General features: G+C 45.2%; 1 protein-coding gene across 1 annotated transcript in view; it reads right to left on the reverse strand.

Moving 5' to 3' along the window:
* Positions 1 to 27787, reverse strand: part of BTAF1 (B-TFIID TATA-box binding protein associated factor 1) — a 565336-nt gene that overhangs the window by 428112 nt on the left and 109437 nt on the right. Inside the window, exon 9 of the mRNA XM_029609940.1 lies at positions 8236 to 8325. Within this exon, the coding sequence (XP_029465800.1) occupies positions 8236 to 8325 (90 nt within the window). The remainder of the gene's footprint in view (positions 1 to 8235; positions 8326 to 27787) is intronic.

Genomic DNA, 27787 nt, shown 5'->3' on the forward strand with positions numbered 1-27787 from the left:
TTGAGGTTATTTCCTTGGGAGCATCCAGGAATTGCAGCAACTCCATCATCTGATGCCTATCATCCTGTTCAGTCTGTAATTGGAAGGGAACCAATTCAGACATCTCCTTCACAAAATTTATAAAGGAAAGGTCCTCTGGAGAACGCTTTTTACTTTCAATGGGTGAAGGTGGTGAAGGCAAATCATCGGTGTCTGGCAAGGAATCATCAGTCCAGGTATCATAGGGATCAGCACCTGCCCCTCTAGGAACTAGAGGGAGTGGGGTGGTGGGATACATGAAGGTCCTGGTCTAGGCTCTGAAGGAATCGAAGGAATAATTGGAGACATCAATGAAGGCATTGAGGGCATTGACGGATGACACTGTGGCACCGGGCGTATCTGCGCCGATGGTTGGATCGGTGGCGATGGATGTAGCGGCATTGATGGCTGAGGCAGGACTCCCGATGGAGGGATGTGGAACGGTGTTTCTCCACCCGATGACAGAGTAAGCGGGGAGGGCACCGGAGCCATCGGTGACCCGGGGTCCATTGGTGGAGAACAGCGGTGCCAATGCTGCCGGAATCGGGTTGGTGGTCTGTTCCACAATCTGTACCGGTGTCTGTGCCGGAGGAACCTGTGTCGGTTCAGGAGGTCATTGCATCGCCTTGTCGATGGCCTCCTGAACCATCCAGTCCAGTTCTTCTCTGAGACCTGGAGCAAGCAGCTCCGGAACAGAAGAAGGAGGCAGAGGCATAGCCGGAGGGACCACCGTTAAAGGCGGAGTCGCGGCTCCCGAAGCCCTTTCGGGTGAGGGTTGCCTCGGTGACCCGGTCGCCAAAAAGGTTGGTGCCTTTTCTGAACGGGGTTTCTTCGACTGCGGCTCTGACGATGGCGAGATCGACGATTTCGCTCCCTTGATGGTCCAAGACTTTCAATGGCAATGTTTCTCTCTACGATCCCCTCGGTCCTGAGGGGGAGTAGAGGGTGTCGAAGGCAGAGAAGTAGGCTATGCCGGGCGGTCACCGGCCGGTGGTCAATAGTGGTGCGAAGTTGGCGGTGCCGGTTCTGACGACGGTTGATGCAATGGACGGAGTCGGGGTTTGAGCGCGGAAGAGAAGTACCATCTTTTCCATTCTGGCCTTGCGACCTTTTGGTGTCATTAGAGCACATTTGGTGCAGGTCAGGACATCGTGCTGACATCTGAGACACATTACACAGACTTTGTAGGGGTCTGTGATGGACATGGTGTGATTACAGTCCGGGCACCGGACGGAACCTCGATGCTATGGCCATGAAAAAATTGAGCCGCGGTATGGTCGGCGGCCAGTAGGCCCCGAGGGGCAAACTAGACGGTAATCGACTGAGAACGGGTCAAAAAAAAACTTACCGGAGTACCGTGGCTTGCAAAAGCTAAAGGAGGGACCCATGGGGCAAATTTATTTCTAGTAATTCCGTGAGGAAAATTCCTGTCGGGAATCTCTGCAGAGCTCCTTAACCGCGTGGCTACTGCTGCATGGAAAAAGGAAGACTGAAGGGGGACCCCTGCTGGCTGCAGGGTTAGTGCCATGCTGGGCATGCCCAGTAGGGGCCAAAGTTCTGGAAACTTTGACAGACGTGTTCCGTGATTGGGCTCCATCCTGTGATGTCACCCATATGTGAGGACTACCATCCTGCTTGTCCTGTGAGAAACCCACAATCCCTTTTTCACACACACCAGCTCCTTCTCTCATACATATATACACACTCCTTCACAATCTCCTCACAGAGGATCCCTCTCTGGCCCCCAAACCCATGCACCTTCACATATGCGCTCTCACCCCCCAGGCGTGCAGTCACACACACACTCACTGGGGCCTGTGACATCTTCGCCACGAGCGGGACAGGCTCCGCCCATGGCACGCCCGAGCCTGTTCTATCTTTGCATTGAGAGAGATTGCCTCCACTCACGATACACCGGGCCTGCCAAATTTTGCGCAGAATCCGCACAACTCTGCAGGAGGGGAATTCTGCGCTCCACAGTAGTGCAGAATTCCCCCAGGACTAAAGTACCTGGCACGTAGCCAAACATTAAATATATCTCATGCTACTAATGCCAATAATAAGCAGTGGCTATTCCCTAAGAAACTAGACTAAAAGCCGATTATGGACTTCTCCTCCAGGAACCTGCCCAAACCTTTATTAAACCCAGCTACACTAACTGCCTTAACCACATCCTCTGGCAATAAATTCCAGAGTTTTGTGTGTTGCGTGATAAATAATTTTCTGTTTTAAATGTGCTACTTCCTAACTTCATGGAGTGTCCCTAGTCCTTCTATCATCTGAAAGAGCAAACAACTGATTCACGTTTATCCGTTCCAGTCCACTCATGGTTTTGTAGATCTCCATCTCCCTCCTCTTCACTCTTCTCCAAGATGAACAGCCATAATTTCTTGAACCTTTCCTCATAGGAAGGGGGGGAAATTTCATCCTGTATCATTTTGGTTGCCCTTCTCTGTACCTTCTCCAATTTATCCATATCTGAGATGCGGCACTGAACACAGTACTCAAGCTATGGTCTCATCACAGAGCAATATAAAGGCATTATGACATTCTCCATTGTATTTACTATTTCCTTCATGATAATTCCCAACATTTTTTGCTTTTTTGACTAGCATAGTGTAACTACAGCATGGGTTGTTTTTACCTATATGCATCACCTTGCACTTGTTCACATTAAATTTCATTTGCCATTTGGATGCCCAATCTTCCAGTATTGAAAGGTCCTCCAGCAATTTATCACTATCCACTTTATCTACTCTGAAGAATTTTGATCACCTCACTCATTGATCCCCTTTCCAGATCATTTTTAAATATATTAAAAATCACAGGTCCAAGTACAGATCCCTGAGGCACTCCACTTTTTACCTCTCTCCACTGAGAAAACTGACCATTTAACCTTATTCTCTGTTTTCTGTCTTTTAACCAGTTTGCAATCCATAAAAGTTACATTGCCCCCAATCCCATGACAGTTTTCTTGGAAGCTTCTCATGGGGGACTTTGTGAAATGCCTTCCAAAAATCTAAATATATTAAATCTACCGGCTCACCTTTATCCACGTTTATTAAACCCTTCAAAAAAATAAAACCGATTTGTGAGGCAAGACTTCCCTTGGATAAATCCATGCTGGCTGTGTTCCAACAAACCATGTCTGTCTATATGTTCTGTGATTTTATTTAGAATAATTTCCATGATTTTTTCCGGCATTGAAATCAGGCTCACCAGTCTCTAGTTTCCCAGATCACCCCTAGAGTCCTAGAGTCAGTCTTCAGGTATAATGGACAATTTTAAGGATAGATTACAAATTACTACTAATAGATCTGAAATTTCATTTGAATACTTTCAGAATCCTGGGGTGTATACCATCTGGTCCAGGCTATTTGCTACTCTTCAGTTTGTCAATCTGGCCTACTAAATCTTCCAGATACACTATAATCTGGCTCAGTTCATCTGAATCGCCATCTTTGAAAACCATCTCTGGGGATTCTCCCCCAATATTTTCATTTTTAAACACCAAAACAAATTAATTTATTCTTTCCGTGATAGCCTTGTCTTTCCTAAGTTCCCCTTTAACCCCTCAATCATCTAACGGTCCAACCAACTTCCTCACAGACTTCGTGCTTCAAATATATTTTAAAAAGATTTTATTATGAGTTTTTGCCTCTACAGCCAAGCTTCTTTTCAAATTCTCTCAGCCTATCTTATCAATGTTGATAAGGTAATTGAATCTGATGATCTTAAATTGGCCAAACAGATGTATAAAGCGATGGTAATAAGACAGAAAGAAGATTGTTTGCATAGGAAGAGGAATGGTCAATAGAAAAAGGGAGGTGATATTGCCCCTGGTGAGATCTCACTTGGAATAGTGGGTAAATTTCTGGAGAACATCTCCAAAAGGATATAAACAGGAGTCCGTCCACAGGAAAGCTACTAAAACAGTCAATGATCTTCATTCTAAAGCATATGGGGATAGACAAAGATCTAAACATGTATACCCTAGAGGAAAAGCGAGATAGAGGAGATATGATAGAAACATTTAAATATCTCAACAGTTTCCATGCACAGGAGGTGAGCCTTTTTCCTGGAAAGGAGGCTCTAGAACAAGGGGTCATGAGATGAGGTTGAAAGGGGGTAGAATCAGGAAATATTTGTTTACAGAGAGGGTGGTGGATATGTGGAACATACAAGGGATATCTAAGGAAGTGATGAAAATTATAATGCTAAATTAATTGGACGGAGGGGCAAAGAGGATGGGTGATAAGGTGTTTTTCTGCAGTCATGTTTCTGTGTTTCTAACTTTCCAGTGCTTATGTATTTACCTATTTTCTTCAGAAGGATCCTGCTTCCAATTTTTGAAGGAAGTTTATTGCTCTCTCTTTCACTTCACCTTTTAACCAGGCTGGCAGTCATTTGGCTTTCCTTCTACCTTTTGAAAATGCATGGAATAAATCTGGACTACACTTCTAAGATGGTAATTTTAAACAATGTCCATCCATTGTATTGCACCTTTCAGTTTTTTCTATCTTCCTCATTTTATCAGTCAGTCACTTTTGAAAGTTTCATGCTAGAGCTGTAGATTTAGTTTGTCCCCCTACCAGTCATCAATTCAAATTTGATCATGTTAAGATCACTACTGCCAAGTGGCCCCACCTCACTCACCAATCCTGCATGTCACTAAGAATTAGATCTAAAATAGCTTCATGAAGTAGTCCTTTATTCCATCCAAGACCTTTACCTCTCTAGCATGTTCTGTTACATTTATCTAATCAATACTGGGGTAATTGAAATCTATTACTGCATTGCCAAATCTGTTAACATCCCTTATTTCTCTTAGCATTTCATCATTCACCTTATTTTGGCCAGATAGACAGTAATATATACTCTTACATTATATTCTTCCCCAACACACAAGGAATTTCTATAAAGATTCTATTGTGCATTTTGTCTCTTGCAGGATTGTTATCCTGTTGGACTATATGCCATCCCAGACATTAAGCACCCACTCCGCCCCCAAGGTGTTCTTCCCTTTCACAGAGATATGATTTTTACCCTGGTACGGTATATCACTGTCCCATTGGTTTTCCTCCTTCCAGCAGGTCTCTGCCAATTATGTCTACCTCTTCATTCAGTGCTATACGCTCTAACTCTCCCATATTACTTCTTAAACGTCTGGCATTGGCATATAGACACTTCAAAGAATTTTTTGTTTGTATTAACAACCTGCTTTTCAATTCACAGGGATAACTTGAGAATCTTAACTCAGGTGGTTCTTTACTTATAGGCACATGAACTATTTTTGCTTTTATTGGAACCTCTCTGCTGGGATGCCCTAACTCTCCTGTTTTGTATTCTTCGAAGATACCTCCCTCTCAACCATGCGCTGCTGAGCGACTGTCGGCTTTCCCCTTTGTACTAGTTTAAAAGCTGCTCTATCACCTTTTTAAAGGTTAGCACCAACAGCCTGGTTCCACCTTGCTTGTGGTGCAGCTCATCCTTTTGGAAAAGACTCCTACCTTTCCCAAAAGGTTGGCCTGTTCCTTACAAAACTGAATCCCTCTTTCCTGCACCATCATCTCATCCATGCATTGAGACTCCAGAGCTCTACCTGACTATGGGGACCTGTGCATGGAACAGGGAGCATTTCAAAGAATGCTACTTGAGGTTCTGGATTTTAGCTTTCTACCTAAAAGCCTAAATTTGGCTTCCAGAACCTCCCTCCTATGACAGCCAGCTCCTCCCCAGCACTGTCTAAAGTCTTAACTAGGAGATGCATGAGATCTGCCATCTTCGCACCAGGCAGGCAAGTTACCAGGAGATCCTCACATCCACCAGCCACCCAACTATCTACATTCCTAATAACTTAATCACCAACTATGATGGCTGACCTAACCCTTCCCTCCTGGGCAGTAGCTTTGGGAGACTCATCCTCTGTGCGAGAGGACAATGCATCAACTGGAAAGCAGGTCCTTGCTAAAGGATTACTTCTTGCTACACCAGGGTTATGCTCTCTCACCAGGTGACCTTCCTTTTTCAAGGCAGCACGACTGGAGTTGGGGCTTGGCTATTATGTTTTTGTAGGTATCTTCTATATATATGTCTGCCTCAGCTCCTCCAGGTCTGCCACTCTAGCCTCCAGAGACTGGACTCATTCTCTGAGAGCCAAGAGCTCTTTGCACCATATGCACACAAATTCTGACCAACAGGTAAAAAAAAAAAAAAAAAAACCACATGTGGCACTCAATGCAAAAGACAGCAAGGACCTTCCTTTTGCTGCTGGACTGCTGCCTTCATCTTAATTTTGTTGAGTTCTTAGCTAAGTTAAGGTTGCTAAGGGAGTAGGAATGTGTAAATTAGAGTCATTTACATTTATTGGTGTATTCCTTATTAATCTGGCAGTGACCTGCAAGAGGATAATTAAACTCTTGATAAGGGCTGGGGCAATCCTGTGTTTCAGGTAAAAGTCTAATTGATTTTTAATGTGAAAGTGTCTCTTGCCTATAAATCAAAGAATAAGTTGCGGTAGATGGGAGTGAGAGAAAGACAGTAGAATTACCTACCTTAGGCTTGGTTTTATTTTTAGGCACACACACACACACACACCCCAACAAATATACCCCACTATTTTACCTCTTCCCTAAAAATTTTTAACGCCTAAAATTTCCCAAACCAACATGCACCAATCTTCAGCCATCAGCAAGATGACTTTCTCCTCTCAATGCTACAACAGAAGACACTAGTAAAGAGCTTACCTAGCTCCCTGGTCTTTTTTTAATCAAAAAGGTACACAAACAAGTATGCCACTGGTGGACCTAGTTTACTGCTAGGTCCACTGGTGCAATGGACAGATAGCAGGCAAACAGGTCGATACAGTTATGCCGCGTTAGAAAGAGTGCGGCAGTGCAGGGTGCACCCTCGTTCCCCGCACGCACAGTTCTCTTCACATATCGCTCGATACTCTATTCAAATTGCTTGCAAATGCAAGCCGCGTCTGCGAAGCGTTAGGCCCGCGCAACCCATTTTACTGTATAGGCGCTTAATACAGCGCCTATACAGTATCTTGGGTGCGCTGGTACCTGTCATTTCAAATGTCATTTCAACTGACAGGTACCAGGAAGTGGATGGTTTTCCCCCTCCCGAAGCAAGGCAGGAGGGGGGAAACCATCAAAACTAAAACAAAAGTTGTTATATATATATATATATATAAACATAAACAACTTTAGCATTTTATGAGAACTGTAATTTTTTTTGTAAGCCGCTGTCAGCTCCCATACGGAACATGCGGGATGAAATAATTTTTTTAAGCAAATAACTAATGCAATCGGAGTTCCATGCAGCATCGTTCATGCAAAAAGAAGGGCTGAATGCAGTTTGAAAGCGGGTTAGTATATATGGAGGTCGTCCATGGTGCAGGACTAACACCAGGTAGAGGGTAGGCGGTAAACTAACAGGTTAAGGACGCGGCAAAATAGCGGGTTACAAAGGAGATAATCGGAGCGCGCGTCACAGTATCGGAGGGAATAGCTAATTCCTTCATTAAATAGCTAATTCGTTCATTTACATATGATATACATGCTGGGTGCGGAAAGGGTTATGCGTCGGTTTCAAGAAGCGCTAAGACGCGTGAAACTGGAGACTGTATCGCAGGATCGCTTTACGCGTCCCAATTGTGCGCCCACAGCGAGTTACAGACGGGGAATCTCCAACCGCACTTTACAGTATAGACCTGTTAGTCTTTCTACTGCCATATTGCCAAAAATGTGATAAGACTCCCAGAATTAATCACGCATATGGATTGCCATACAATTCTTTTTTTTTTTTTTTAAAGTCAAAGTTTGTTCTCCCCCATATATTCACTCATGTGCTCCCTGTTAAAGACAATGAACAATATAGAACTGTTATGGCTTTTAAACAAACAGTCACATGCTATGGCCAGGCTAAAGTGATAGCACAACTTAAGCTTTGTACAATTCTAAAGATTTTACATTTTGTCTCAAAACAAAAAACATTTAATTTAGAAACACTAAAATTTTAATATTTAGCTTTTTCTATACAATGCTATTTATCATAATGAGATCAGGAATTCTATTAAAAAAACAACCCCTTTTATTCTAAATTACTAACCTTTTATTTATAGCAAAGCTGATCACTTAAACTCACCATACCTTATTACTTCCAAAATTAAAAGTTTATAGTATACTGTATTTGACTTTTGAATTTTACCTCTTCTAAAGTGAAATCTGCTACTTTGCCTCCACTTTTTCCATGAGCTTTAAGTATCTCCCTGAGACCAGTACCTGCACCATGTCGAACCTAAGAAACACAGAAAATTTCATTAACAGATAAACATTTTATTTTGCCACAATTTGTCTAGTTCTGAAAATGGATGGTATATGTGTATCTTAAGCCATAAAAAAAATCATTATGCTTTCCTACATAAGAGCATGAATGGTTAAAAATCTAAACTCAGGATCATAAATCAGACAAGGTAGAAAAATAATTTAGCATATTGTTTTTACATGATGGAATAAAGCAGAGTTGCTTACCTACAACAGGTATTCTCAGAGGACAGCAAGATGTCAGTCCTCACAAGTGAGGTGACATCCAGAGGAGCCCAGCCTGGAACTTTTATGTCAGTTTCTAGAACTTTGACTGTGCCTCACTGAGCATGCCCATTATGCCAACATACCACATGGCTATGTGAGGGCCCTTCACTCTTTTACCTTTGCATATATAATTGGAAGCCAACTCCAAGGGAGGTGAGTGGGTTTTGTGAGGACAGACATCCTCCCTCAACAGAAATACAAAGGTAACCTGCATGAAGCCTCAGTCACTACCATGAGAAACTTGCTGGGAAGACTGGATGGAATATCCAGACTTTTTCTGCCATTATTACTATGTTACTGTGTATGTTACACCCTGCTGTCCTCAGAACTTCTATTACAGGTAAGCAACACTGCTATCTCAGAGGACAAGCAGGAGATCAATCCTCACAGGTGGGGAATCCCTGGCTACAGACTGCCCTGAATGGAAAAAGGGAAATAACTACAACATAGTGCCAACGGGCACAACAAAAATATTTTTGTTGGTAAGAAGCCTTTTTTCCCCATTCTCTCTCTTTGATGAGGGGCAGCTTGGAAGAAAAATAAGCCCTAGGAGGAAATGAATTGGCTTCTACATCTCAAATTCCATAGGACAGAGTGGCCATCCCTGACAATAGTGAGATGTGATTATGTGGAGAGAGATCTCCACATCACAGTTTTGCAGATCTTTTCCATGGGGACCAACTGTGAGTCACTAACACTGCAATGGCTCAGACAGAGTGAGTCTTCACATGGTGTACCAGATTCAGACATGGTTGAGCATAACAGAAGGAAATGCAATCTGCTAGACAACTGGATAAAGTCTGTTTGGCAACAGTAATGCCCAGCTTATTGATATCAAAAACAAACAAAAAGCTGTATGGAGTTTCTAGGAGCTTCAGTCTGCTCCAGGTAGAAGGCCAAGGCTCTCCTGCAGTCCAAACTGTGCAGTGCTTATTCACCTTGGTAGACAGGTGGACTGGGGAAAATATGTTGGAAGGACATCAATCGACAGATTAAGATGGAAGTCAGACACTACCTTAGGCAAAAACTTAGGATGGATACGCAGAACCACTCATGATGAAACTTGGTATAAGGTAGATAAGTTACTAGAGCCTGGAACTCACTGACCCTGAGCACGGAAGTGACTGTCACCAAAAATATGAACCTCTAGGTCACAGGAGCACAGCAGCTCAAAGGGAGCTTTTATCAGCATGGACAAAACCACGTTAAGGTCCCAAGAGTTGGAGGCCGGGTGGGAGGCTTTAAACAAGTAGGCCCCAGATAAACCAGACAACCAAAGGCTGTACAGAAATGGTCTACTTTGTACATGCTGGTGATAGGCACTAATTGCACTAAGGTGAACTTCATTACTGAGCTGGTCTTGAGACCAGACTCCTACAAATGTAGAACTTTCTCAAGCAGGTTGTGTGAAGCAGAAGGCAGATCTAGGGCTTTTGCTTGCATCACAGGTCAAACTTCGTCCATTTAAAAACATAAGACTTCCTAGTGGAATCCTTGAAGCTAAAAACTTCAGCGACATCCTCTGATAGATCAAGGGATTGCAAAGTCAACTTATTAACATCCAGGCAGTGAGATGACATTGGGATGGTGCAACTTGTCCTGATTCTAAATAATGAGTTCTGGGTAAGTCCCCACCTAATGGATTCCCTGATAGACATCTTCCTGAGAAATGGGATCCAAATTTGTATTGGCCAAAAAGGGGTTATGAGTATTAGGGGCGCCCCCCCCAGTTCTCTTTCAACTGCAGATTCTCTGTGACTAGCTGTATCAGAGGATACATGTGCAGGCAGCCCTTACACCAGTTCAAGACAAAGACATCCTAGGCTAGTTTGCCTTGGGCCCTTTTCTTGAAAATTTCTTGCTCTGACAGGACACAATCAGATCTACTGCAAGCATGACCCACTGGCAGAAAATCTGGTTTTCTACCTCCCAATCCAGGGACCATTCTTGTAGTTCCAGGATCCGCCTCAATCTGTCCACCATGACTGACAATATACATGATCCCGAGAACCATCCCTTGAGAAATGGCCCAGTTCCATCTCTGGACAGTGATAAGGGAGATACAAGACTGTGCCTCCCTACTTGTGGATGTGTAACCAGGTTGTCATTTGGACTAGGACTACTTTGTTCACCAACTAGTCCCTGAAAGCTTAGTGCATACAGGATTGCCTTTAGCTCCAGAAAGTTTATCTGATGAAGCTTTTCCTGAGCAGAATGCCTCTATTTGAGCTCCTCAACCCATATATCTGTAGTGAGGCTATTTGGACCAGTGAAATCTGGAAAGGATCCCTGAGCAGCTGTGTAACATGGATGCTGTCTCGTAGATCTTGAATAGCCTGCAGCCAATGAGATCAGAGTCCATTGGGTTCTCATCATGTGGCAAGGGAGTAACATGTACAGTTGATGACATTTGGCCCAAAATGCTCAACATATCTCATGCTGATGTCAGACGACTCATTTGACTCTTTCCACTGTGGTTATCAAGATGATAGCCCTCTGTGGAAGGAAAGCTCTTACCTCAGTCTTGTCTAGCAGAGCATCAATACATTACAATTGATAAGACAGGCTCAAATGGATAGTTAATAATGAATCCCAGTAACTAATATCCAGATGGTTTTGCACATAGATTCTGAGGCACCTGCCTGTGATGTGCTCTTGAAAAGTGTTAAGAGGGCAGCCCTTGCTGGTGTTGGGGTGTAGCCCTCTGGCCACTCCATAAGCCCTTTCTTACTACAAGCAGTGATGTGGACCCCTGTGTGGTGAGGCAGCAAGAAGCACAACTGATGAGCCTGACCACAGGCGGATGTGCCAAAGAGGGACCTGGGGAGGCTTCACATATAATAACCGTTGTTTCCTCAGTTTGAGCCCTCTGCTGACAGCCAGCAGGACTTAGGCAGACCCCAAGGCACAATCAGGCACAGGCAGAAGCCAGGCAGCAGTCTGGGGTTGAAGTAAACAGCGGGCAAGCAAAATCCAGAAGGGTCCAAGGTCAAGACAGGCAGCAAGAAGGCAGAAGCAGCACCTGGAACCAGGCACAGCAAGCAAGGCAGGAACCAGAAACAGACCAAGGAACCTGTTGCCAAGGGAAGGAGTCTAGGTCCAGTCAGGCTAACTAGTCTTGAGCATGTGACATCACTGGGGCAATTACCAGACTCTCTCACCAAAGTGCACGCATGCCCTATGCGTCTCTTCGCTGGGTCCTAGTAACGCACGCGTCAGAAGTTGCAATGACAGCTCCCTGCCACACAGTGAGTGTCCGAAGCAGAGGAGTCTGGAAAGACAGCTAAATTGTAACAAGCCAACTTTCCCAGATAGGGATATGCATGCATCAATTTACATAGGTGAACCACCACCATGGCACGACATTTAGTGAACACACACTGGGCTGATGCTAGGCCAAAGGGCAGTATGCTATATTGGAGAACAATTTTCTATAACAAATCTGAGATTTCCTACAATGGAGGAATATCTATATGGGTGTACATCCTTAAGATCAAGACAGCAACATCCCCTTCTTGAAGAAAAGGAATTAAGGTACCCAGGGGAACTTTTCTCATTTCAGAAATTAGTTCAAAGCCCTTAGATCTGGGATGAAACAGACTCCCCAGCTTTCTCTGGAATCCACTTTGCTCTCTAAGAGGGGGGATTTCTCCTTTTGAAGCAATGCCTAATGTGGTTAGTGATCCCAACTGGGGCCTGGGGGCCAATTTGGTGGGAGACCCAATAGATTTAATTTGTACCCTCTTATGATATTGAGGAAACATGTCCAATGGTTTATGTACAATCTCAGCATGCTTAGATGGGAAGGTCCTCCAGCATGGATATGGGAATGCACTGTAGAAGGTACAGCAGAGTTGCTTCCCTGTAACAGCTGTTCTCACAGGACAGCAGGATGTTAGTCCTCACATGTGGGTGACATCAGGATGGAGCCCAATCACAGAACACTTTTGTCAAACTTTCTAGAACTTTGACTGGCACACTGAGCATGCCTAGCATGCCACCAACCCTGCATCCAGCAGGGGTCCCTCTTCAGTCTCACTTGTATTTATTTATTTAAGAGCTTTTATATATCGATGTTCATATACTGGTACATATCACGTTGGTTTACATAGAACCAAAGTTGGCAATTACATCGAACAAGAAATTCGAAAATTCGAAAATTACATCGAACAGGAAAATTAGGAAACAAGAAATTACATTGAGTAAGAGGGTGCAAATAACAGGGCTAACTTCATGAGAACTTATAGATAAAGCTGAGGAAGACTTAAAATTTAAAATATTACAAATAACAAAAATAACAGTCAGCAAAATTATTATAAACAACAAATAGCGGACAACAAACTCAGAGTTACGACCAACTTAATAAGCATGAGTGCAAATTAAAGTACAGCTAACAGGAAATTTATGTATATGGCATCAGACATCTGGTGTAATGTGGTAAGAAATGCGTGAATCAATCCCAAAGGGAGAGACCTTTAAGTGAAGGCTTTTGTAAAAAGCCAAGTTTTGAGCTTCTTTTTGAATGTTCGACTGCAGGTTTCTAGATGAAGGTCCGTGGGGAGGGCATTCCAGAGAGAGGGGCTGGCAGTCAAGAATGCTCGCTTCTTTAGCGGTGACGTGGCTGGAGGTGCATATAAGGTACCTAAGTAGCTGGTTCTGATAGGTCTCAATGATGCGTGGAGACGAAGTGGGTCACTTAGATCTAGTGAAGTTTGGGAATGAATTGTCTTGTGGGTTATAGTTAGTACTTTGAAGATGATTCTAGATTTAATAGGGAGCCAGTGAAGGCTTTTTAGAATAGGTGTGATGTGTTCTCCTCTACTAGAGTTAGTTAGAATCCTGGCAGCCGAGTTTTGCAACATTTGTAGTGGTTTGGTTGTGATAGCTGGGAGGTCAATTAGCAGAGAGTTGCAATAATCGATTTTTGAGAAAAGAATTGTTTGGAGGACTGTTCTAAAGTCCTGAAAATGGAGGAGAGGTTTCAGCTTTTTCAATATGTGAAGCTTGTGAAAGCATTCTTTCTTTGTGTTTTTGACAAATTGTTTGAGATTCAGCCTATTGTCGATAGTGACGCCAAGGTCTCTAACGTCTGTGGGGAGGATCCTCAGCGGTGTGATTAGATTGTTGGCAGCCTGAAGGTTGTCATCCAAGTTTATCAGCATAAGTTCCGTTTTTGAAGTATTGAGAACTAAGTTGAGGCTAGTGAGGAGGGAGTTTATGGACTGTAGACAATTGTTCCAGAAGTTGATGGTGTTGGATAAAGATTCAGTAATTGGCAACAAGATCTGGACGTCATCGGCGTATATAAAGTGTGTGATCTTTAGACTTGAGAGCAGATGACATGGGGGACAAGGTAGATGTTAATCAGGGTTGGTGAGAGGGAGGATCCTTGAGGGACTCAGAGAGTGGACTTGACCAGGTGAGAGAATCCTTGTTGCTTTTTCTAACCTTTTATGTCCTTGTAGTAAAAAGTACGAGCGAAAAATAAAATAAGAAAACATAAGCGAACCCAACTCCGCGGGGTGGCGGGCGAGTTTCGTGAGGACTAACATCCTGCTCTCCTGTGAGAACACCTGTTACAGGGAAGCAACTGCTTTCTCACAGGACAAGCAGGATGGTAGCCCTCACATGTGGGTGATTAGCAAGCTACAGGATGCCCGAATGTCATGTAGCCAAAACACCTAATGATGTGCAACAGGCACACCAACTGTGGTAGTTTTGGTTATCAGGGGAACCATGGTCATCTCCCTGGTTGCAGGAAAGATGTTGGGTTATTAAGAACATGAGAACATAAGAAATTGCCATGCTGGGTCAGACCAAGGGTCCATCAAGTCCAGCATCCTGTTTCCAATAGAGGCCAAACCAGGCCAGTAGAACCTGGCAACTACCCAAACACTAAGAAGATCCCATGCTACTGATGCAATTTTTAGCAGTGGCTATTCCTTAAGTAAACTTGATTAATAGCCGTTAATGGACTTCTCCTCCAAGAACTTATCCAAACCTTTTTTGAACCCAGCTACACTAACTGCACTACCCACATCCTCTGGCAACAAATTCCAGAGCTTTATTGTGCATGGAGTGAAAAAGAATTTTCTCCGATTAGTCTTAAATGTGCCACATGCTAATTTCATGGAGTGCCCCCTAGTCTATTATTCGAAAGTGAAAATAACAGATTCACATCTACTCATTCAAGACCTCTCGTGATCTTAAAGACCTCTATCATATCCCCCCCTCAGCCATCTCTTCTCCAAGCTGAACAGCCTTAACCTCTTCAGCCTTTCCTCATAGGGGAGCTGTTCCATCCCCTTTATCATTTTGGTTGCCCTTCTCTGTACCTTCTCCATCGCAACTATATTTTTTTGAGATGCGGCGACCAGAATTGTACACAATATTCAAGGTGTGGTCTCACCATGGAGCGATAGAGGCATTATGACATTTTCCGTTTTATTAACCATTCCCTTCCTAATAATTCCTAACATTGTTTGCTTTTTTTACTGCTGTAATACACTGTGCATCCACTATGGTGCCTAGATCTTTTTCCTGGGTGGTAGCCCCTAATATGGAACCTAACATCGTGTAACTATAGGAAGGGTTATTTTTCCCTATATACAACACCTTGCACTTGTCCAAATTAAATTTCATCTGCCATTTGGATGCCCAATCTTCCACTCTTGCAAGGTCCTCCTGTAATGCATCACAATCTGCTTGTGATTTAATTACTCTGAATAATTTTGTATCATCCGCAAATTTGATAACCACACTCATCGTATTCCTTTCCAGATTATTTATATATATTGAAAAGCACCGGTCCAAGTACAGATCCCTGAGGCACTCCACTGTTTAGCAAATGTTGCTTACCTGTAACAGGTGTTCTCACAGGACAGCAAGATGTTAGTCCTTACATATGGGTGACATCATAGGATGGAGCCCAATCTCGGAACACTTTGTCAAAGTTTCCAGAACTTTCATTGGCCCCTACTGGGCATGCCCAGCATGGCACTAACCCTGCAGCCAGCAGGGGTCCCCCTTCAGTCTTGTTACAAAGCTACAGGTAGTGCCGAAAAATAAAATAAAAAAACGAACCCAACACCGCAGGGTGGCGGGCGGGTTTCGTGAGGACTAACATCCTGCTGTCCTGTGAGAACACCTGTTACAGGTAAGCAACATTTGCTTTCTCACAGGACAAGCAGGATGGTAGTCCTCACATATGGGTAAGTACCGAGCTGAGGATGTCCAAACATACACCAAATGTATCCAAAGATGTGCAACAGACACAACTGGGGTGGAATTTGGTAGAGAGCATCCTGAACCCCTCCGGGCAGGCGGAAGGGTGTTGGTACGTCATGTTGTAAACAGGTTGCGCAAGACAGACTAGCCGAAGATGGAATCTTGTCTTCCGGCTTTGTCTGACCCAGTGTGGCATTTTCTTATGTTCTTATGATAAGTGCCAGAGATAGCCTAGAAACTTCGGGATTGGACAGATAAAGGGGTCAAGGGACTGAGAAGAGCACCATGACGTAAACCTGTTCCATTTGTAAGAGTAAGATTTTCTCATGGAAGGCTTCCGCGAAGCAATCAGGACACGGGAAACTGGTTCAGAAAGGTTAAGTGGCTGAAGGATTAACCTTTCAACATCCATGCCGTCAGGGACAAGGCTTGAAGATTGGGGTGGCGTTGGCACCTGTCGTTTTGAGTGATTAGAAGTGGGTCTGTTCCCATAGGAATGTGCCTGTGAATGGAGAGATCCTGAAGTATTGGAAACCACACTTGGCGTGGCCAGTGGGGTGCTATCAGGATCATGGCTCCCTTGTCCTGACGTAACTTCACGAGAGACTTCGAGAGAAGTGGAAGTGGAGGGAATGTGTATAGGAGACCGGTAGCCCATGATAGGGAGAACGCGTCTCTTGGCTGCGAGTAAGAGCAGAAATTGCCTACTTTGCAATTTTGGGGTGACGGAGAGGTCTATTTGAGGATAACCCCATTGTTGGAAGATGGAGTTAGCTATTGAGGGGTTTAGAGACCACTCGTGGGGTTGGAAGTTGTGACTCAACTTGTCTGCCAACACATTGTCCACTCCCGGTAAGTAGGTGGCCCTGAGGTACATCGAGTGGAAGAGGGCCTCTGCCCATATCTCTGCAGCTTCCTGACACAGAAGGTAGGAGCCCGTCCCTCCCTCCTTTTGGATGTACCGCATGGCCATCTGGTTGTCCGTCTGGATCAGGATGACTTGATTGGAGAGGCGATCCTGAAATACCCTGAGAGTGTATCTGATTGCTCACAGCTCCAGGAAATTTATTTGGTGTTTGGCTTCCTCTGGAGACCAAGAGCCATGTGGGCTCCCCATTCGAGATTGGAAGTATCGGTGGTGACAGTTATTTGAGGGTCTGGAGCCTGAAAGGGCAAGCCCTGGAGGAGATTGATCTGATCTTTCCACCAGGCGAGAGACAGACGGAGTGAGTCAGTTACGTGGACAATGGTTGACAGGGGCTGAATGGATTGAGTCCATTGTGACCTTAGAGTCCAATGCATGATTCTCATGGCCAAGCGGGCCATTGGGGTGACCTGAACTGAGGACGCCATGTGTCCCAGGAGGATGAGAAAGCAGTGTGCAGTCATGGAGTGTTGAGACTGCAGCTGGTGTGCCAGAGACACGAGAGTGAGAGCTCGCTGTCGAGGCAGGAAAGCCTTTGCCTGCAAGGTGTCCAAGTCTGCCCCAATGAACGATAAGGTTTGAGATGGAACTAAGTAGGATTTGTCATACTTGCCGAGAAAGAGTGAAATCAGAACGTGTAAGGTGAGATGTAGGGACAACAGAGCAGCCTGCTGAGTGGGAGCCCTGATTAACCAATCGTCTAGGTAAGAGTAGACTTGAACACCTTGAGTTCTGAGGAAGGCTGCAACTACAACGAGGCATTTTGTGAAGACTCATGGTGGAGACGCAAGCCCGAATGGAAGCACTTGGTACTGATAGTGCTTGGGGCCTACTAGAAACCTTAGGTATTTGCGATGAGATGGAGTTATCGCAATATGAGTGTATGCGTCCTGGAGGTCTAGAGAGCAGAGCCAGTCTCCTCTTTGTAGAAGAGGAAGAAGAGAGCCCAAGGTTACCATTTTAAACTTTTCTCTCTGGAGGTACTTGTTGAGGGCAGGTAGATCCAGAATTGGACGAACGCCTCCCGATTTTTGGGGGATTAGAAAGTACTGGGAATAGAACCCTAGGCCTTGCTGAGAGTATGGTACTGGTTCTATTGCTCTGGACTGGAGAAGGAGGGAGACCTCCTGCTCCAGGAGCAGTGAGTGGTCGGATGTTTTCCACGTCAGTAGAGGTGGGGAGTCCGGTGGAATCACTGGTCTGAGGTGATTGAGCGCCACCTGTTGTTGAAATGGCTCAATCAACCTCCCACTGGTATGTGGGGTAATGGAAGCTGGCTGCTGCTCTCTATCAGCTCGATACAATAAAGTGGGGCCGCGGTTACCCCGCTCCTAACCCGCTTTCTACTCACTTTCCGGCCGCGTCAGCCCTTCCTGCGATACACTATCCCCTTTAACCCATCCTTACTGCCTCTTTAAATCCCCGGGTAACCCCTTCCGCACGCGGCATGTATATTAAATGTAAACAATCGAATTAGCTATTCCCTCCCATACAGTAACGCGCGCCCCGACTATCGCTATTTTACCCTGCCATTTTGCAACGCATTTAACCTGCTAACTTACCGCCTACCCTTACCCCTGCGTTAGAGGCAGGGGTAATGGTAGACGGCAAACTTTCCCCCAAAAGGAAACCTCTAAAAACCTAAAATCCCCTCCTCCCGAAGCGACTTGACATTACTTTGTTGTTTTCTTACCTTTTGTTGCTTTTCAGCCCCTTCCCTTCTCTGCTGCCCTCCGGAGGGGGCAGCCGGCGGCGAAAGCAGCTCGCAGCGGTCCCCCCCCCCCGTCCCCCCCCGCAGATCCCGGTTCTCTTGGCTCAGCGTGAAGTGCCCTCTCCGGCACGAGCGAAGCGTTCTTTCGTTGGCCGGCGCGCCCGTCGATTTGGGCGCTCTGGCCAATGAAAGCACATAGACGGGCACGTGTGACGCACGCCGTGACGTCATGCACGCCCGTCTATGTGCTTTCATTGGCCGAAGCGCCCAAATCGACGGGCGCTCCGGCCAACGAAAGAACGCTTCGCTCGTGCCGGAGAGGGCACTTCACGCCGAGCCAGGAGAACCGGGACCTGCGCGGGAGGGGGGGGGGGGGGGGAGGAATGCTGCAGGCCAGATGGAGCCCTAGCTGTTGTACTGCTGTTGCCGAGCCAGGAGAACCGGGAGCTGTTGCCGAACCAGGACCTGCGCGGGGGGGGCCGGCTGCCCCCTCCGGAGGGCGGCAGAGAAGGGAAGGGGCTGAAAAGCAACAAAAGGTAAGTTGGCACATGTCGAGCCGCTTCGGGAGGAGAGGATTTTCGGTGTTTAGGTTTTCCTGGGTTAAAGTTGGGATCCACTTCCTGGTGCCTGTGATTTCAAATGTCATTTGAAATGACAGGTACCAGCGCACCCAGGATACTGTATAGGTGCTGTATTAAGCGCCTATACAGTAAAATGGGTTGCGCAGCCTAACGCTTCGCCTAACGCTTTGCATACGCGGCTTGCATTTGCAAGCAATTTAAATAGTATCGAGCGGTATGTGATCAGAACAGTGCGTGGGGCAAACGAGGGTGCGCCCGGCACTGCCGCACTCTAAACGCGGCCTTACTGTATCGACCCATATGTGAGAGAGTCAAAAACTGGAAGCAGGGCCCAGCTGAGGGGCTGTTTGCGGCTTTTGTTTCCGTGTCGGATGAGAATGGGCTTTCTGAAACTGTCTCGTAGAACAGGTTCTGGTTGGTGGCGGGTAGGACTTCTTCGGGCGGAAGAATGACTTCTTAGAATCCTTCTGGAAGGGCTGTTTGGAAGAGTACTCTGAAGGCATCAGAGAGCTTTCTTAGGGTCTCATGATGGTCCTTTAGTTCCGCCATGGTCTGTTGAATCTGCTCACCAAACAGATTGTCTCCTACACAGGGGAGGTCGGACAATCTGTCCTGAAGACTTGAGCTAGGCCCATCGTCTTGCCGAGATAGCAGCTGCAGATACTCTGGTTGCAGTGTCAAAGATATAAGATGATCGTATCTCATGCTTGTCTGCCTCAAAACCCTTGCTGACTAGGGTTTGTAGTTGCTCTTGAAATTGCTGAGGCAGGGAATCTGTCAAGTCTTGTAGCTGCTTAAATATGACCCTATTATATTGGGTCATATAGAGCTGATAAGCAGCAATTTGAGAGATGAGCATTGATCCCTGGAAGACACGGCGACCAATGGCATCTAGAAACTTCTGTTCCTTGCCAGGGGGAAAAGAAGTGTGAGGTTTTGATCTCCTTGCTCTTTTCTGTGCAGATTCTACTACTACAGATTGGTGATCCAATTGAGGTTTTTGGAAACTTGGAGCTGACTGCTCCAAATAGGTAGTGTCAGCTTTTCTGTGGACTGGAGCAATGGAGCCAGGATGTTCCCAGTTCTTCTTGAGGAGATCCAGAAGAACCTGGTGAATAGGAATTGAGGTTATTTCCTTGGGAGCATCCAGGAATTGCAGCAACTCCATCATCTGATGCCTATCATCTTGTTCAGTCTGTAATGGGAAGGGAACCAATTCAGACATCTCCTTCACAAAATTTATAAAGGAAAGGTCCTCTGGAGGAGAACGCTTCCTATTTTCAATGGGCAAAAGTGGTGAAGGCAAATCATCTGTGTCTGGTGAGGAATCATCAGTCCAGGTATCATAGGAACTAGAGGAGGACGGGGTGGTGGGATACCTGAAGGTCCAGGTCTAGGCTCCGAAGGAATCGAAGGAATAATTGGAGGCACTGATTAAGGCATCAAAGGCCCCGGCGCAAGCATAGAGGGCATTGATGGATGGTTCGGTGGCGCCGGATGTATCTGTACCGATGGATGGATCGGTGGCGACGCGTGTATCAGCATAGATGGCTGAGGCAGAACTCCCGATGGAGGGATGCGGAATGGTGTTTCTCCTCCCGATGACAAAGTAAGCGGGGAGGGCATCGGAGCCATCGGTGACCAGGGATCCATCGGTGGAAAAGCAGCAATAAGAGCTTCCATCCTGGAGAGCAGCGGTGCCAACGCTGCTGGAATCAGGTCGATGGTCGGTTCCGCAATCTGTACCAGTGTCGGAGGAACCTGGAGTCGTTGCATCGCCTTGTCGATAGCCTCCTGAACCATCCGGTCCAGTTCTTCTCGGAGACTTGGAGCAATTAGCCCCAGCTCCGGAACAGAAGGAGGCAGAGGCATAGCCGGAGGGACCACCATTAAAGGCGGAGTCGCCGCTCCCGATGCCCTTTTGGGTGAGGGTTGCCTCTGTGACCTGGTTGCCAAAAAGGTTGGTGCCTTTTCTGGATGGGGTTTCTTCGACGGCAGCTCGGATGATGGCGAGGTCGATGATTTTGCTCCCTTGATGGTCCAAGGCTTTCGATGCCGATGTCTGTCTCTTCGATCCCCTCGGTCCTGAGGGGGAGTAGAGGGTGTCGAAGGCCGAGATGTCGTTGATGCCAGACAGTCAGCGGCCGGTGGTTGATGCTGGCGCGAAGTTGACTGTGCCGGTTCTGACTAAGTCATTGCAATAAACGGAGTCAGGGTTTGAGCGCGGAAGAGAAGTTCCATCTTCTCCATTCTGGCCTTGTGACCTTTTGGTGTCATTAAGGCACATTTGGTGCAGGTCAGGACATCGTGCTCACATCCGAGACACATTACACAGACCTTGTGAGGGTCTGTGATGGACATGGTGCGATTACAGTCCGGGCACATACAGAACCCAGACGCCATGAAAAAATTAAGCCGTGGTACGGTCGACGGCCAGTAGGCTGCAAGGGCCAAACTCTACAGTAATCAACGGAAAACGGGTAAAAAAACTTACCAGAGTACCGCGGCTTACAAAAGTTATAGGAGGGACCCCTGTGGGGTAAAGTAATGTCTAGCAATTCCGTGAGGAAAATTCCTGTCAGGAATCTCTACAGAGCTCCTTAACTGCGTGGCTACTGCTGCGCAGAAAAAAGAAGACTGAAGGGGGACCCCTGCTGGCTGCAGGGTTAGTGCCATGCTGGGCATGCCCAGTAGGGGCCAGTCAAAGTTCTGGAAACTTTGACAGATGGATTCCGTGATTGGGCTCCATCCTGTGATGTCACCCATATATCAGGGCTACTATCCTGCTTGTCATGTGAGAAACCCTTTTCCACTGAGAAAATGGACCATTTAATCCTACTCTGTTTCCTGTCTTTTAACCAGTTTGTAATCCACGAAAGAATCTCGCCTCCTAACGTGACTTTTTAGTTTTCTTAGAAGCCTCTCATGAGGGACTTTGTCAAATGCCTTCTGAAAATCCAAATACACTACATCTACCGGTTCACCTTTATCCACGTTTATTAACCCCTTCAAAAAAATGAAGCAGATTTGTTAGGCAAGACTTCCCTTGGATAAATCCATGTTGACTGTGTTCCATTAAACCATGTCTTTCTATATGCTCTTCGATTTTGATCTTGAGAATAGTTTCCACTATTTTTCCCGGCACTGAAGTCAGGCTCACTGGTCTAGTGTTACCCGGATTGCCCCTAGAGCCTTTTTTAAATATTGGGGTTACATTGACCACCATCCAGTCTTCGGGTACAATAGATGATTTTAATGATAGGTTACAAATTTTAACTAATAGATCAGAAATTTCATTTTTTAGTTCCTTCAGTACCCTAGAATGCATACCAGGTGATTTGCTACTCTTTAGTTTGTCAATCTGGCCTACTACATCTTCCAGGTTCACAGTGATTTTGTTCAGTTAGTCTGACTCATCACCCCTGAAAACCATCTCCGGAACTGGTATCTCCCCAACATCCTCATTAGTAAACACGGAAGCAAAGAATTCATTTTGTCTTTCTGCAATGGCCTTATCTTCCCTAAGAGCCCCTTTAACCCTTTGATCATCTAATGGTCCAACTGACTCCCTCACAGGTTTCTTGCTTCGGATATAATTAAAGTTTTTATTATGAGTTTTTGCCTCTATGGCCAACTTCATTTCAAATTCTCTCTTCGCCTGTCTTACCAATGTTTTACACTTAACTTGACAGTGCTTATGTTTTATCCTTTTTCCTTCAGATGGATCCTTCTTCCAATTTTTGAAGGATTTTTTTTTTGGCTAAAATAGCCTCTTTCACCTCACCTTTTAACCATGATGGTAATCGTTTTGCCTTCCTTCCACCTTTCTTAATGCGTGGAATACATATGGACTGCACCTCTAGGATTGTAATTTTAAACAATGTCCATGCCTGTTGAACACTTAACCTTTGCAACTGCACCTTTCAGTTTTTTCTAACTATTTTCCTCATTTTATCTAAGTTTCCCTTTTGAAAGTTTAGTGTTAGAGCTGCAAATTTACTTATTGTCCCCCTTCCAGTTATTAGTTTAAATTTGATCATGTTATGATCACTGTTGCCAAGTGGCCCCACCTCTCTCACCAAATCCGGTGTTCCACTAAGAATATAGGAAACAAATTATGCAGGACAGACTGGCCGAAGATGGAATCCTTTCTGCCAGCCTTATTGAGACAATAATGAGATGCAAATGTGTGGAGTGAGGTCCATGTGGCAGCTCTGCAGATGTCAGCAAGAACGGAGGTGTGCCACTGACGTTGCCATTGCCCTTACTGAGTGTGCTTTAACAAGTTCCAGGAGAGGAATTTCTTTTTGCTATCAAGCAGGAATGCAATCCGCTAGCCAGGTGGATAGAATGTTTACCTACCGGAGTACCCAATTTTGTTTTTTCGAAAGAGACAAACAATTGGGTAGACTTCCTATGTGCTGCAGTGCGATCTAAATAAAAGGCAAGAGCGCGTTTACAGTTCAAGGAATGTAGAGCTCCCTCACCTGACTGTGAGGTCTTGGAAAAAAGGTAGGAAGAGTTATGGATTGATTTAAGTTAAAATCAGTGGCTATTTTTGGAAGGAATTTAGGATGAGTTCGGAGTACCTCGTGGTCGTGAAGAAACCTGGTATAAGGTGGGTATGTTACCAGTGCATGTAACTCACTGACTCTGCGAGCTGACGTTATGGCTACTAGAAAGATCACCTTCCAAGTAAGTTGTAGCAAACCTCTCATGAAGCAAGCAATGAGTGGTTGTGCTGATATCGTGGCATTTCCTATACCTTTGTGGTAAGCGGTTATTGCGCTGTGTACTCGGATGGAGGATGTTTGTAGGCCAGACTCCGAGAGATGCCAGAGGTAAATCCAGGAACCTTGTTGTGGGACAGGATGAGAATAGTTTCCATTTTGAACGGTAAGATCTTCTAGTAGAAGGCTTTTGTGAAGTTATGAGTACTTGGGACACACTGTCAGAAAGGTTCAAAGATTGTAGAATCAACCTTTCAACATCCAAGCTGTCAGGGATAGAGAGTGGAGGTTGGGATGACACAATAGACCGTTGTTCTGTGTTATCAGAGTTCAAAATGTGCCCAGTTGAATTGGTTGCTGGACTGACACGTCGCGGAGGATGGGAAACCAAACCTGACGCAGCCAGTCAGGGGCTATGAGAATTATTGTGCCCCTGTCCTGTTGTAACTTCACGAGAGTCTTGCTGAGTGGAAGTGGAGGGTAGGCATAGAGGAGACCTGTTGACCACGAGTGGGCAAAGGCATCCCATGGAGGTGCCTTTTGGCTGCAGTGCAGAGTAAAAATTGTTCACTTTGCGGTTGTGTATTGACGCAAAGAGGTCTATTTGTGGATGACCCCACCGGTGAAATATGCGGTTTGCTACAGTGGGATCCAGGGAACATTCGTAGGGATGAAAGGTTCGACTGAGGTTGTCCGCTATCATGTTGTCCACGTCTGCCAGATAGGTCGCTCTCAACAGCATGGAATGGGAGAGAGCCCAGGCCCAGATCTGTGCTGCCTCTTGGCATAACAGGTAAGAGCCTGTGCCCCCTTGTTTGTTCAGGTACCACATTGCTCCCTGGTTGTTTGTTTGGATCAGGACTACTTTCTTGGAGAGGCAATCCTGAAAAGCGAAGAGGGCATAACGAATTGCTTGGAGCTCCAGAAAGTTTATCTGGTGCTTTGCTTTGGCCATGGTCCAGGTTCCCTGGGTTTGGAGGCTGTTGGATGCATCCGTTGTCAAAGTAATTTGAGGCTGCAGCTGTTGGAAGGGCAGTCCTACTAGTAAATTGGACTCCTGTATCCACCAAGCCAGGGAGAGTCTAAACTGGCTGGTAATGTGGACAATGTGGGACTTATTTTGACTTGATTGGACCATTGGGACTTTAAAGTCCATTGTGATACTCTCATGGCCAGTTGAGCCATGGGAGTTACATGAACTGTGGACGCCATGTGACCCAGTAGGGTTAACTAGATGACTAGCTGTAGTAATTCGACGAGACTGTATTGATTTAGCTAAGTTTGATAATGTGCGAGCTCTGTCTCGTGGCAGAGAAGCTTTCGTATGGATGGTGTTTAGATCTGCTCCTATGAACGATAGGTTGCGTGACGAAGTCAGATTTGACTTGGAGTAGTTTATTAGAAACCCAGGGATTGTAGCAGGTTGCTAGTAAAGTGGAGGGACTGAAAGGCTATACTTTGAGAGGGACCTCTGATGAGCCAATCGTCTAGATATGGGTAGACGTGGATATTGTTCTGTCTCAAATGGGCTGCTACAACTGCCAGGCATTTGGTAAATACCCGAGGTACCGATGCAAGGCCAAATGGTAGCACTCAGTACTGGAAATGATTGTGGCCTACTGTGAATCTGAGGTATTTGCGATGAGGAGGGTATATTGCAATGTGTGCATAAGCCTCTTGAAGATCTAGAGAGGAGAGCCAATCTCCTCATTGTAGTAGTGGGAGCATTGTACCCAGGGTTACCATCCTAAACTTCTCTTTTTTGAGATGTTTGTTTAGGGCGCATAGGTCCAAAATCGGACGAATGCCTCCTGATTTTTTTGGGATTAGGAAATAGAGAGTAGAACCCCCGACCCCACTGTTGTTGAGGTACTGGTTCCACAGCATTCGATCGCAGAAGGGTTGAGAGCTCTGCCTCGAGAAGCGGGGAGTGAATGTTTAGATTTGTTATGGGACGTGGTAAAGCATCCAGTGGTATAGTGAGGAAGTTTAGATGGTATCCCTGGTTGACCACAGTTAGGACCCATTGGTCTGTCATGATAGTGTGCCATAGACTGGCAAAATGGCACAAACGACCTCCCACTGGAATGGATGGGACAGGAGAGGCTTGACTGCTGCTCTCTATATGAGAGACAAAACCCCGAAGCTGGACCCGTTTGAGGGGCTGGTTGGGCTTTGGGTGTTCTAGCTTGACGAGGCTGGCCCCTTTGAGGAGGTTTAGTCTGTCGAGTATGAGATTGAGGTGGGTAATACCTTCTTGGTTTATAGGTAAACCATCTAGGATCCCGTCTGAAAGATCTCTTGGTAATGGATGGATAATCCGCAGGGAGAGCAGACAGTTGACACAAGATGTCGTGATGGTCTAATTGTGCAACTGTTTCTTGGATTCTAGTTCCAAATAAGTTGTCACCTGTACATGGAAGGTCTGCTAATCTGTCTTGGACCTCCTGTTGTAAATCAGAGGATTTGAGCCATGCCCAGCTTCTGGCACTTATGCCTGCTATAGAAACCCTGGAGGTAGTATCAAAGATATCATAACCGCTCTCACCTCATGCTTTCCAGCATCAAGTCCTTTGAGAAGGATGTTGAATCCTTCTTGATATTCTTCTGGTACAGATTCAGAGTATTCCTGGACTCTCTTCCAGAGGTTTCTGGAATATTGTGTCATATATAGCTGATATGCTGCTATGCATGCTATGAGCATAGAGCTGTGGAAGATTCTTCATCTGAAGGCGTCTAAAGATTTCTGCTCTTTCCCTGGAGGTGCCAAAGAATGAGGTCAGGACTGTTTGGGCAGCTGTGTTTTCTTGAAACCCCAGAGCTGATTGAACTAGATAAATGGCATCAGCTTTCCTGTTTACTGGTGGAACTGTGCCAGGATGTTCCCAGTTATGTTGCAGAAAGTCCAGAAGTACCTCATGAACTGGCACTGCCATGACTTCTTTAGGACAACATATATATTTATTTAACACTTTTTTTATACCGACCTTCCTAGTAAATAAACCATATCGGATCGGTTTACATAAAACAAGGGTATAACAGAAGCAATAAATAAAAGTAATTAACAAGAAAAGAGAATAAGATAAAGTTACATTTAACAAGGAGTAAAAAACTTGGGAAGCTTAAGAGCTGGAAGGAAGTTAAAGGCCAAAAAATAATTAAAGAAGCATAGTCCAAAAGGAATTTGGATTAATGCAAAAGATGCTTTATTCAGTAAGTGCCAGAGTTCTTCGTTTGAATGGATGTAGGACTTTAATCTTCTACGTCCAAGTGAGGAAAAAGAAGACTAAGGGTTGTCTGGAGGATCATCGAAAGCTTGGTGGAATAGCCACGTCTTAAGTTTTTTTCTGAATGTTGACGTTTGAATATATATATATATATAGTGATATATAAATTCAAACGTCAACATTCAATTACTATTCATCTTCGGATACATAGAGTGAATAACAAATGATCACCATAAAAACTCATTCACACACACAGTCATGCTATTAAAAACTTTCTTTTAGAAAATCTATATAACAATGCAGTTGTCTCGCTCCCTCTTTACAACATTATATTTCTTTTGTAGTTCTATTTCACAAATCCATACTCCCAATATGTTTCGTCATTCAATAGGCTTCTTCAAGGGAGCATAATACATAGATCTTCAAAATTTCCTCCACGAATTCACCCAAATGTATCCACACTCAATTTTCACAGTATATTACTTTTTCCACATCAAGACAAACCAAATGTATTATCTCCACAGTTCCACCTTTGTCTCATTTATAATCACGGCACTCCCATTTTTCAGAGATTCCACATCTTCAAACTGCTTTTACTGTTGACTTTCTTACATCGACGACGCTGAAAAGACCAACTTTCCCAAAACCTCGGCGTTCTCGCACAGCTGTTTTCAAAAAACGGGGGCATTGACAAATTGCATCGGTGGTGACATTGGAGGAAGCACTTCGTTGATGGCGATGATAGTGCTTCTCTCGATGTTCAGTTCG

This window comes from Rhinatrema bivittatum, chromosome 7 (genome assembly GCF_901001135.1).
Source record: "Rhinatrema bivittatum chromosome 7, aRhiBiv1.1, whole genome shotgun sequence".
Taxonomy (NCBI): domain Eukaryota; kingdom Metazoa; phylum Chordata; class Amphibia; order Gymnophiona; family Rhinatrematidae; genus Rhinatrema; species Rhinatrema bivittatum.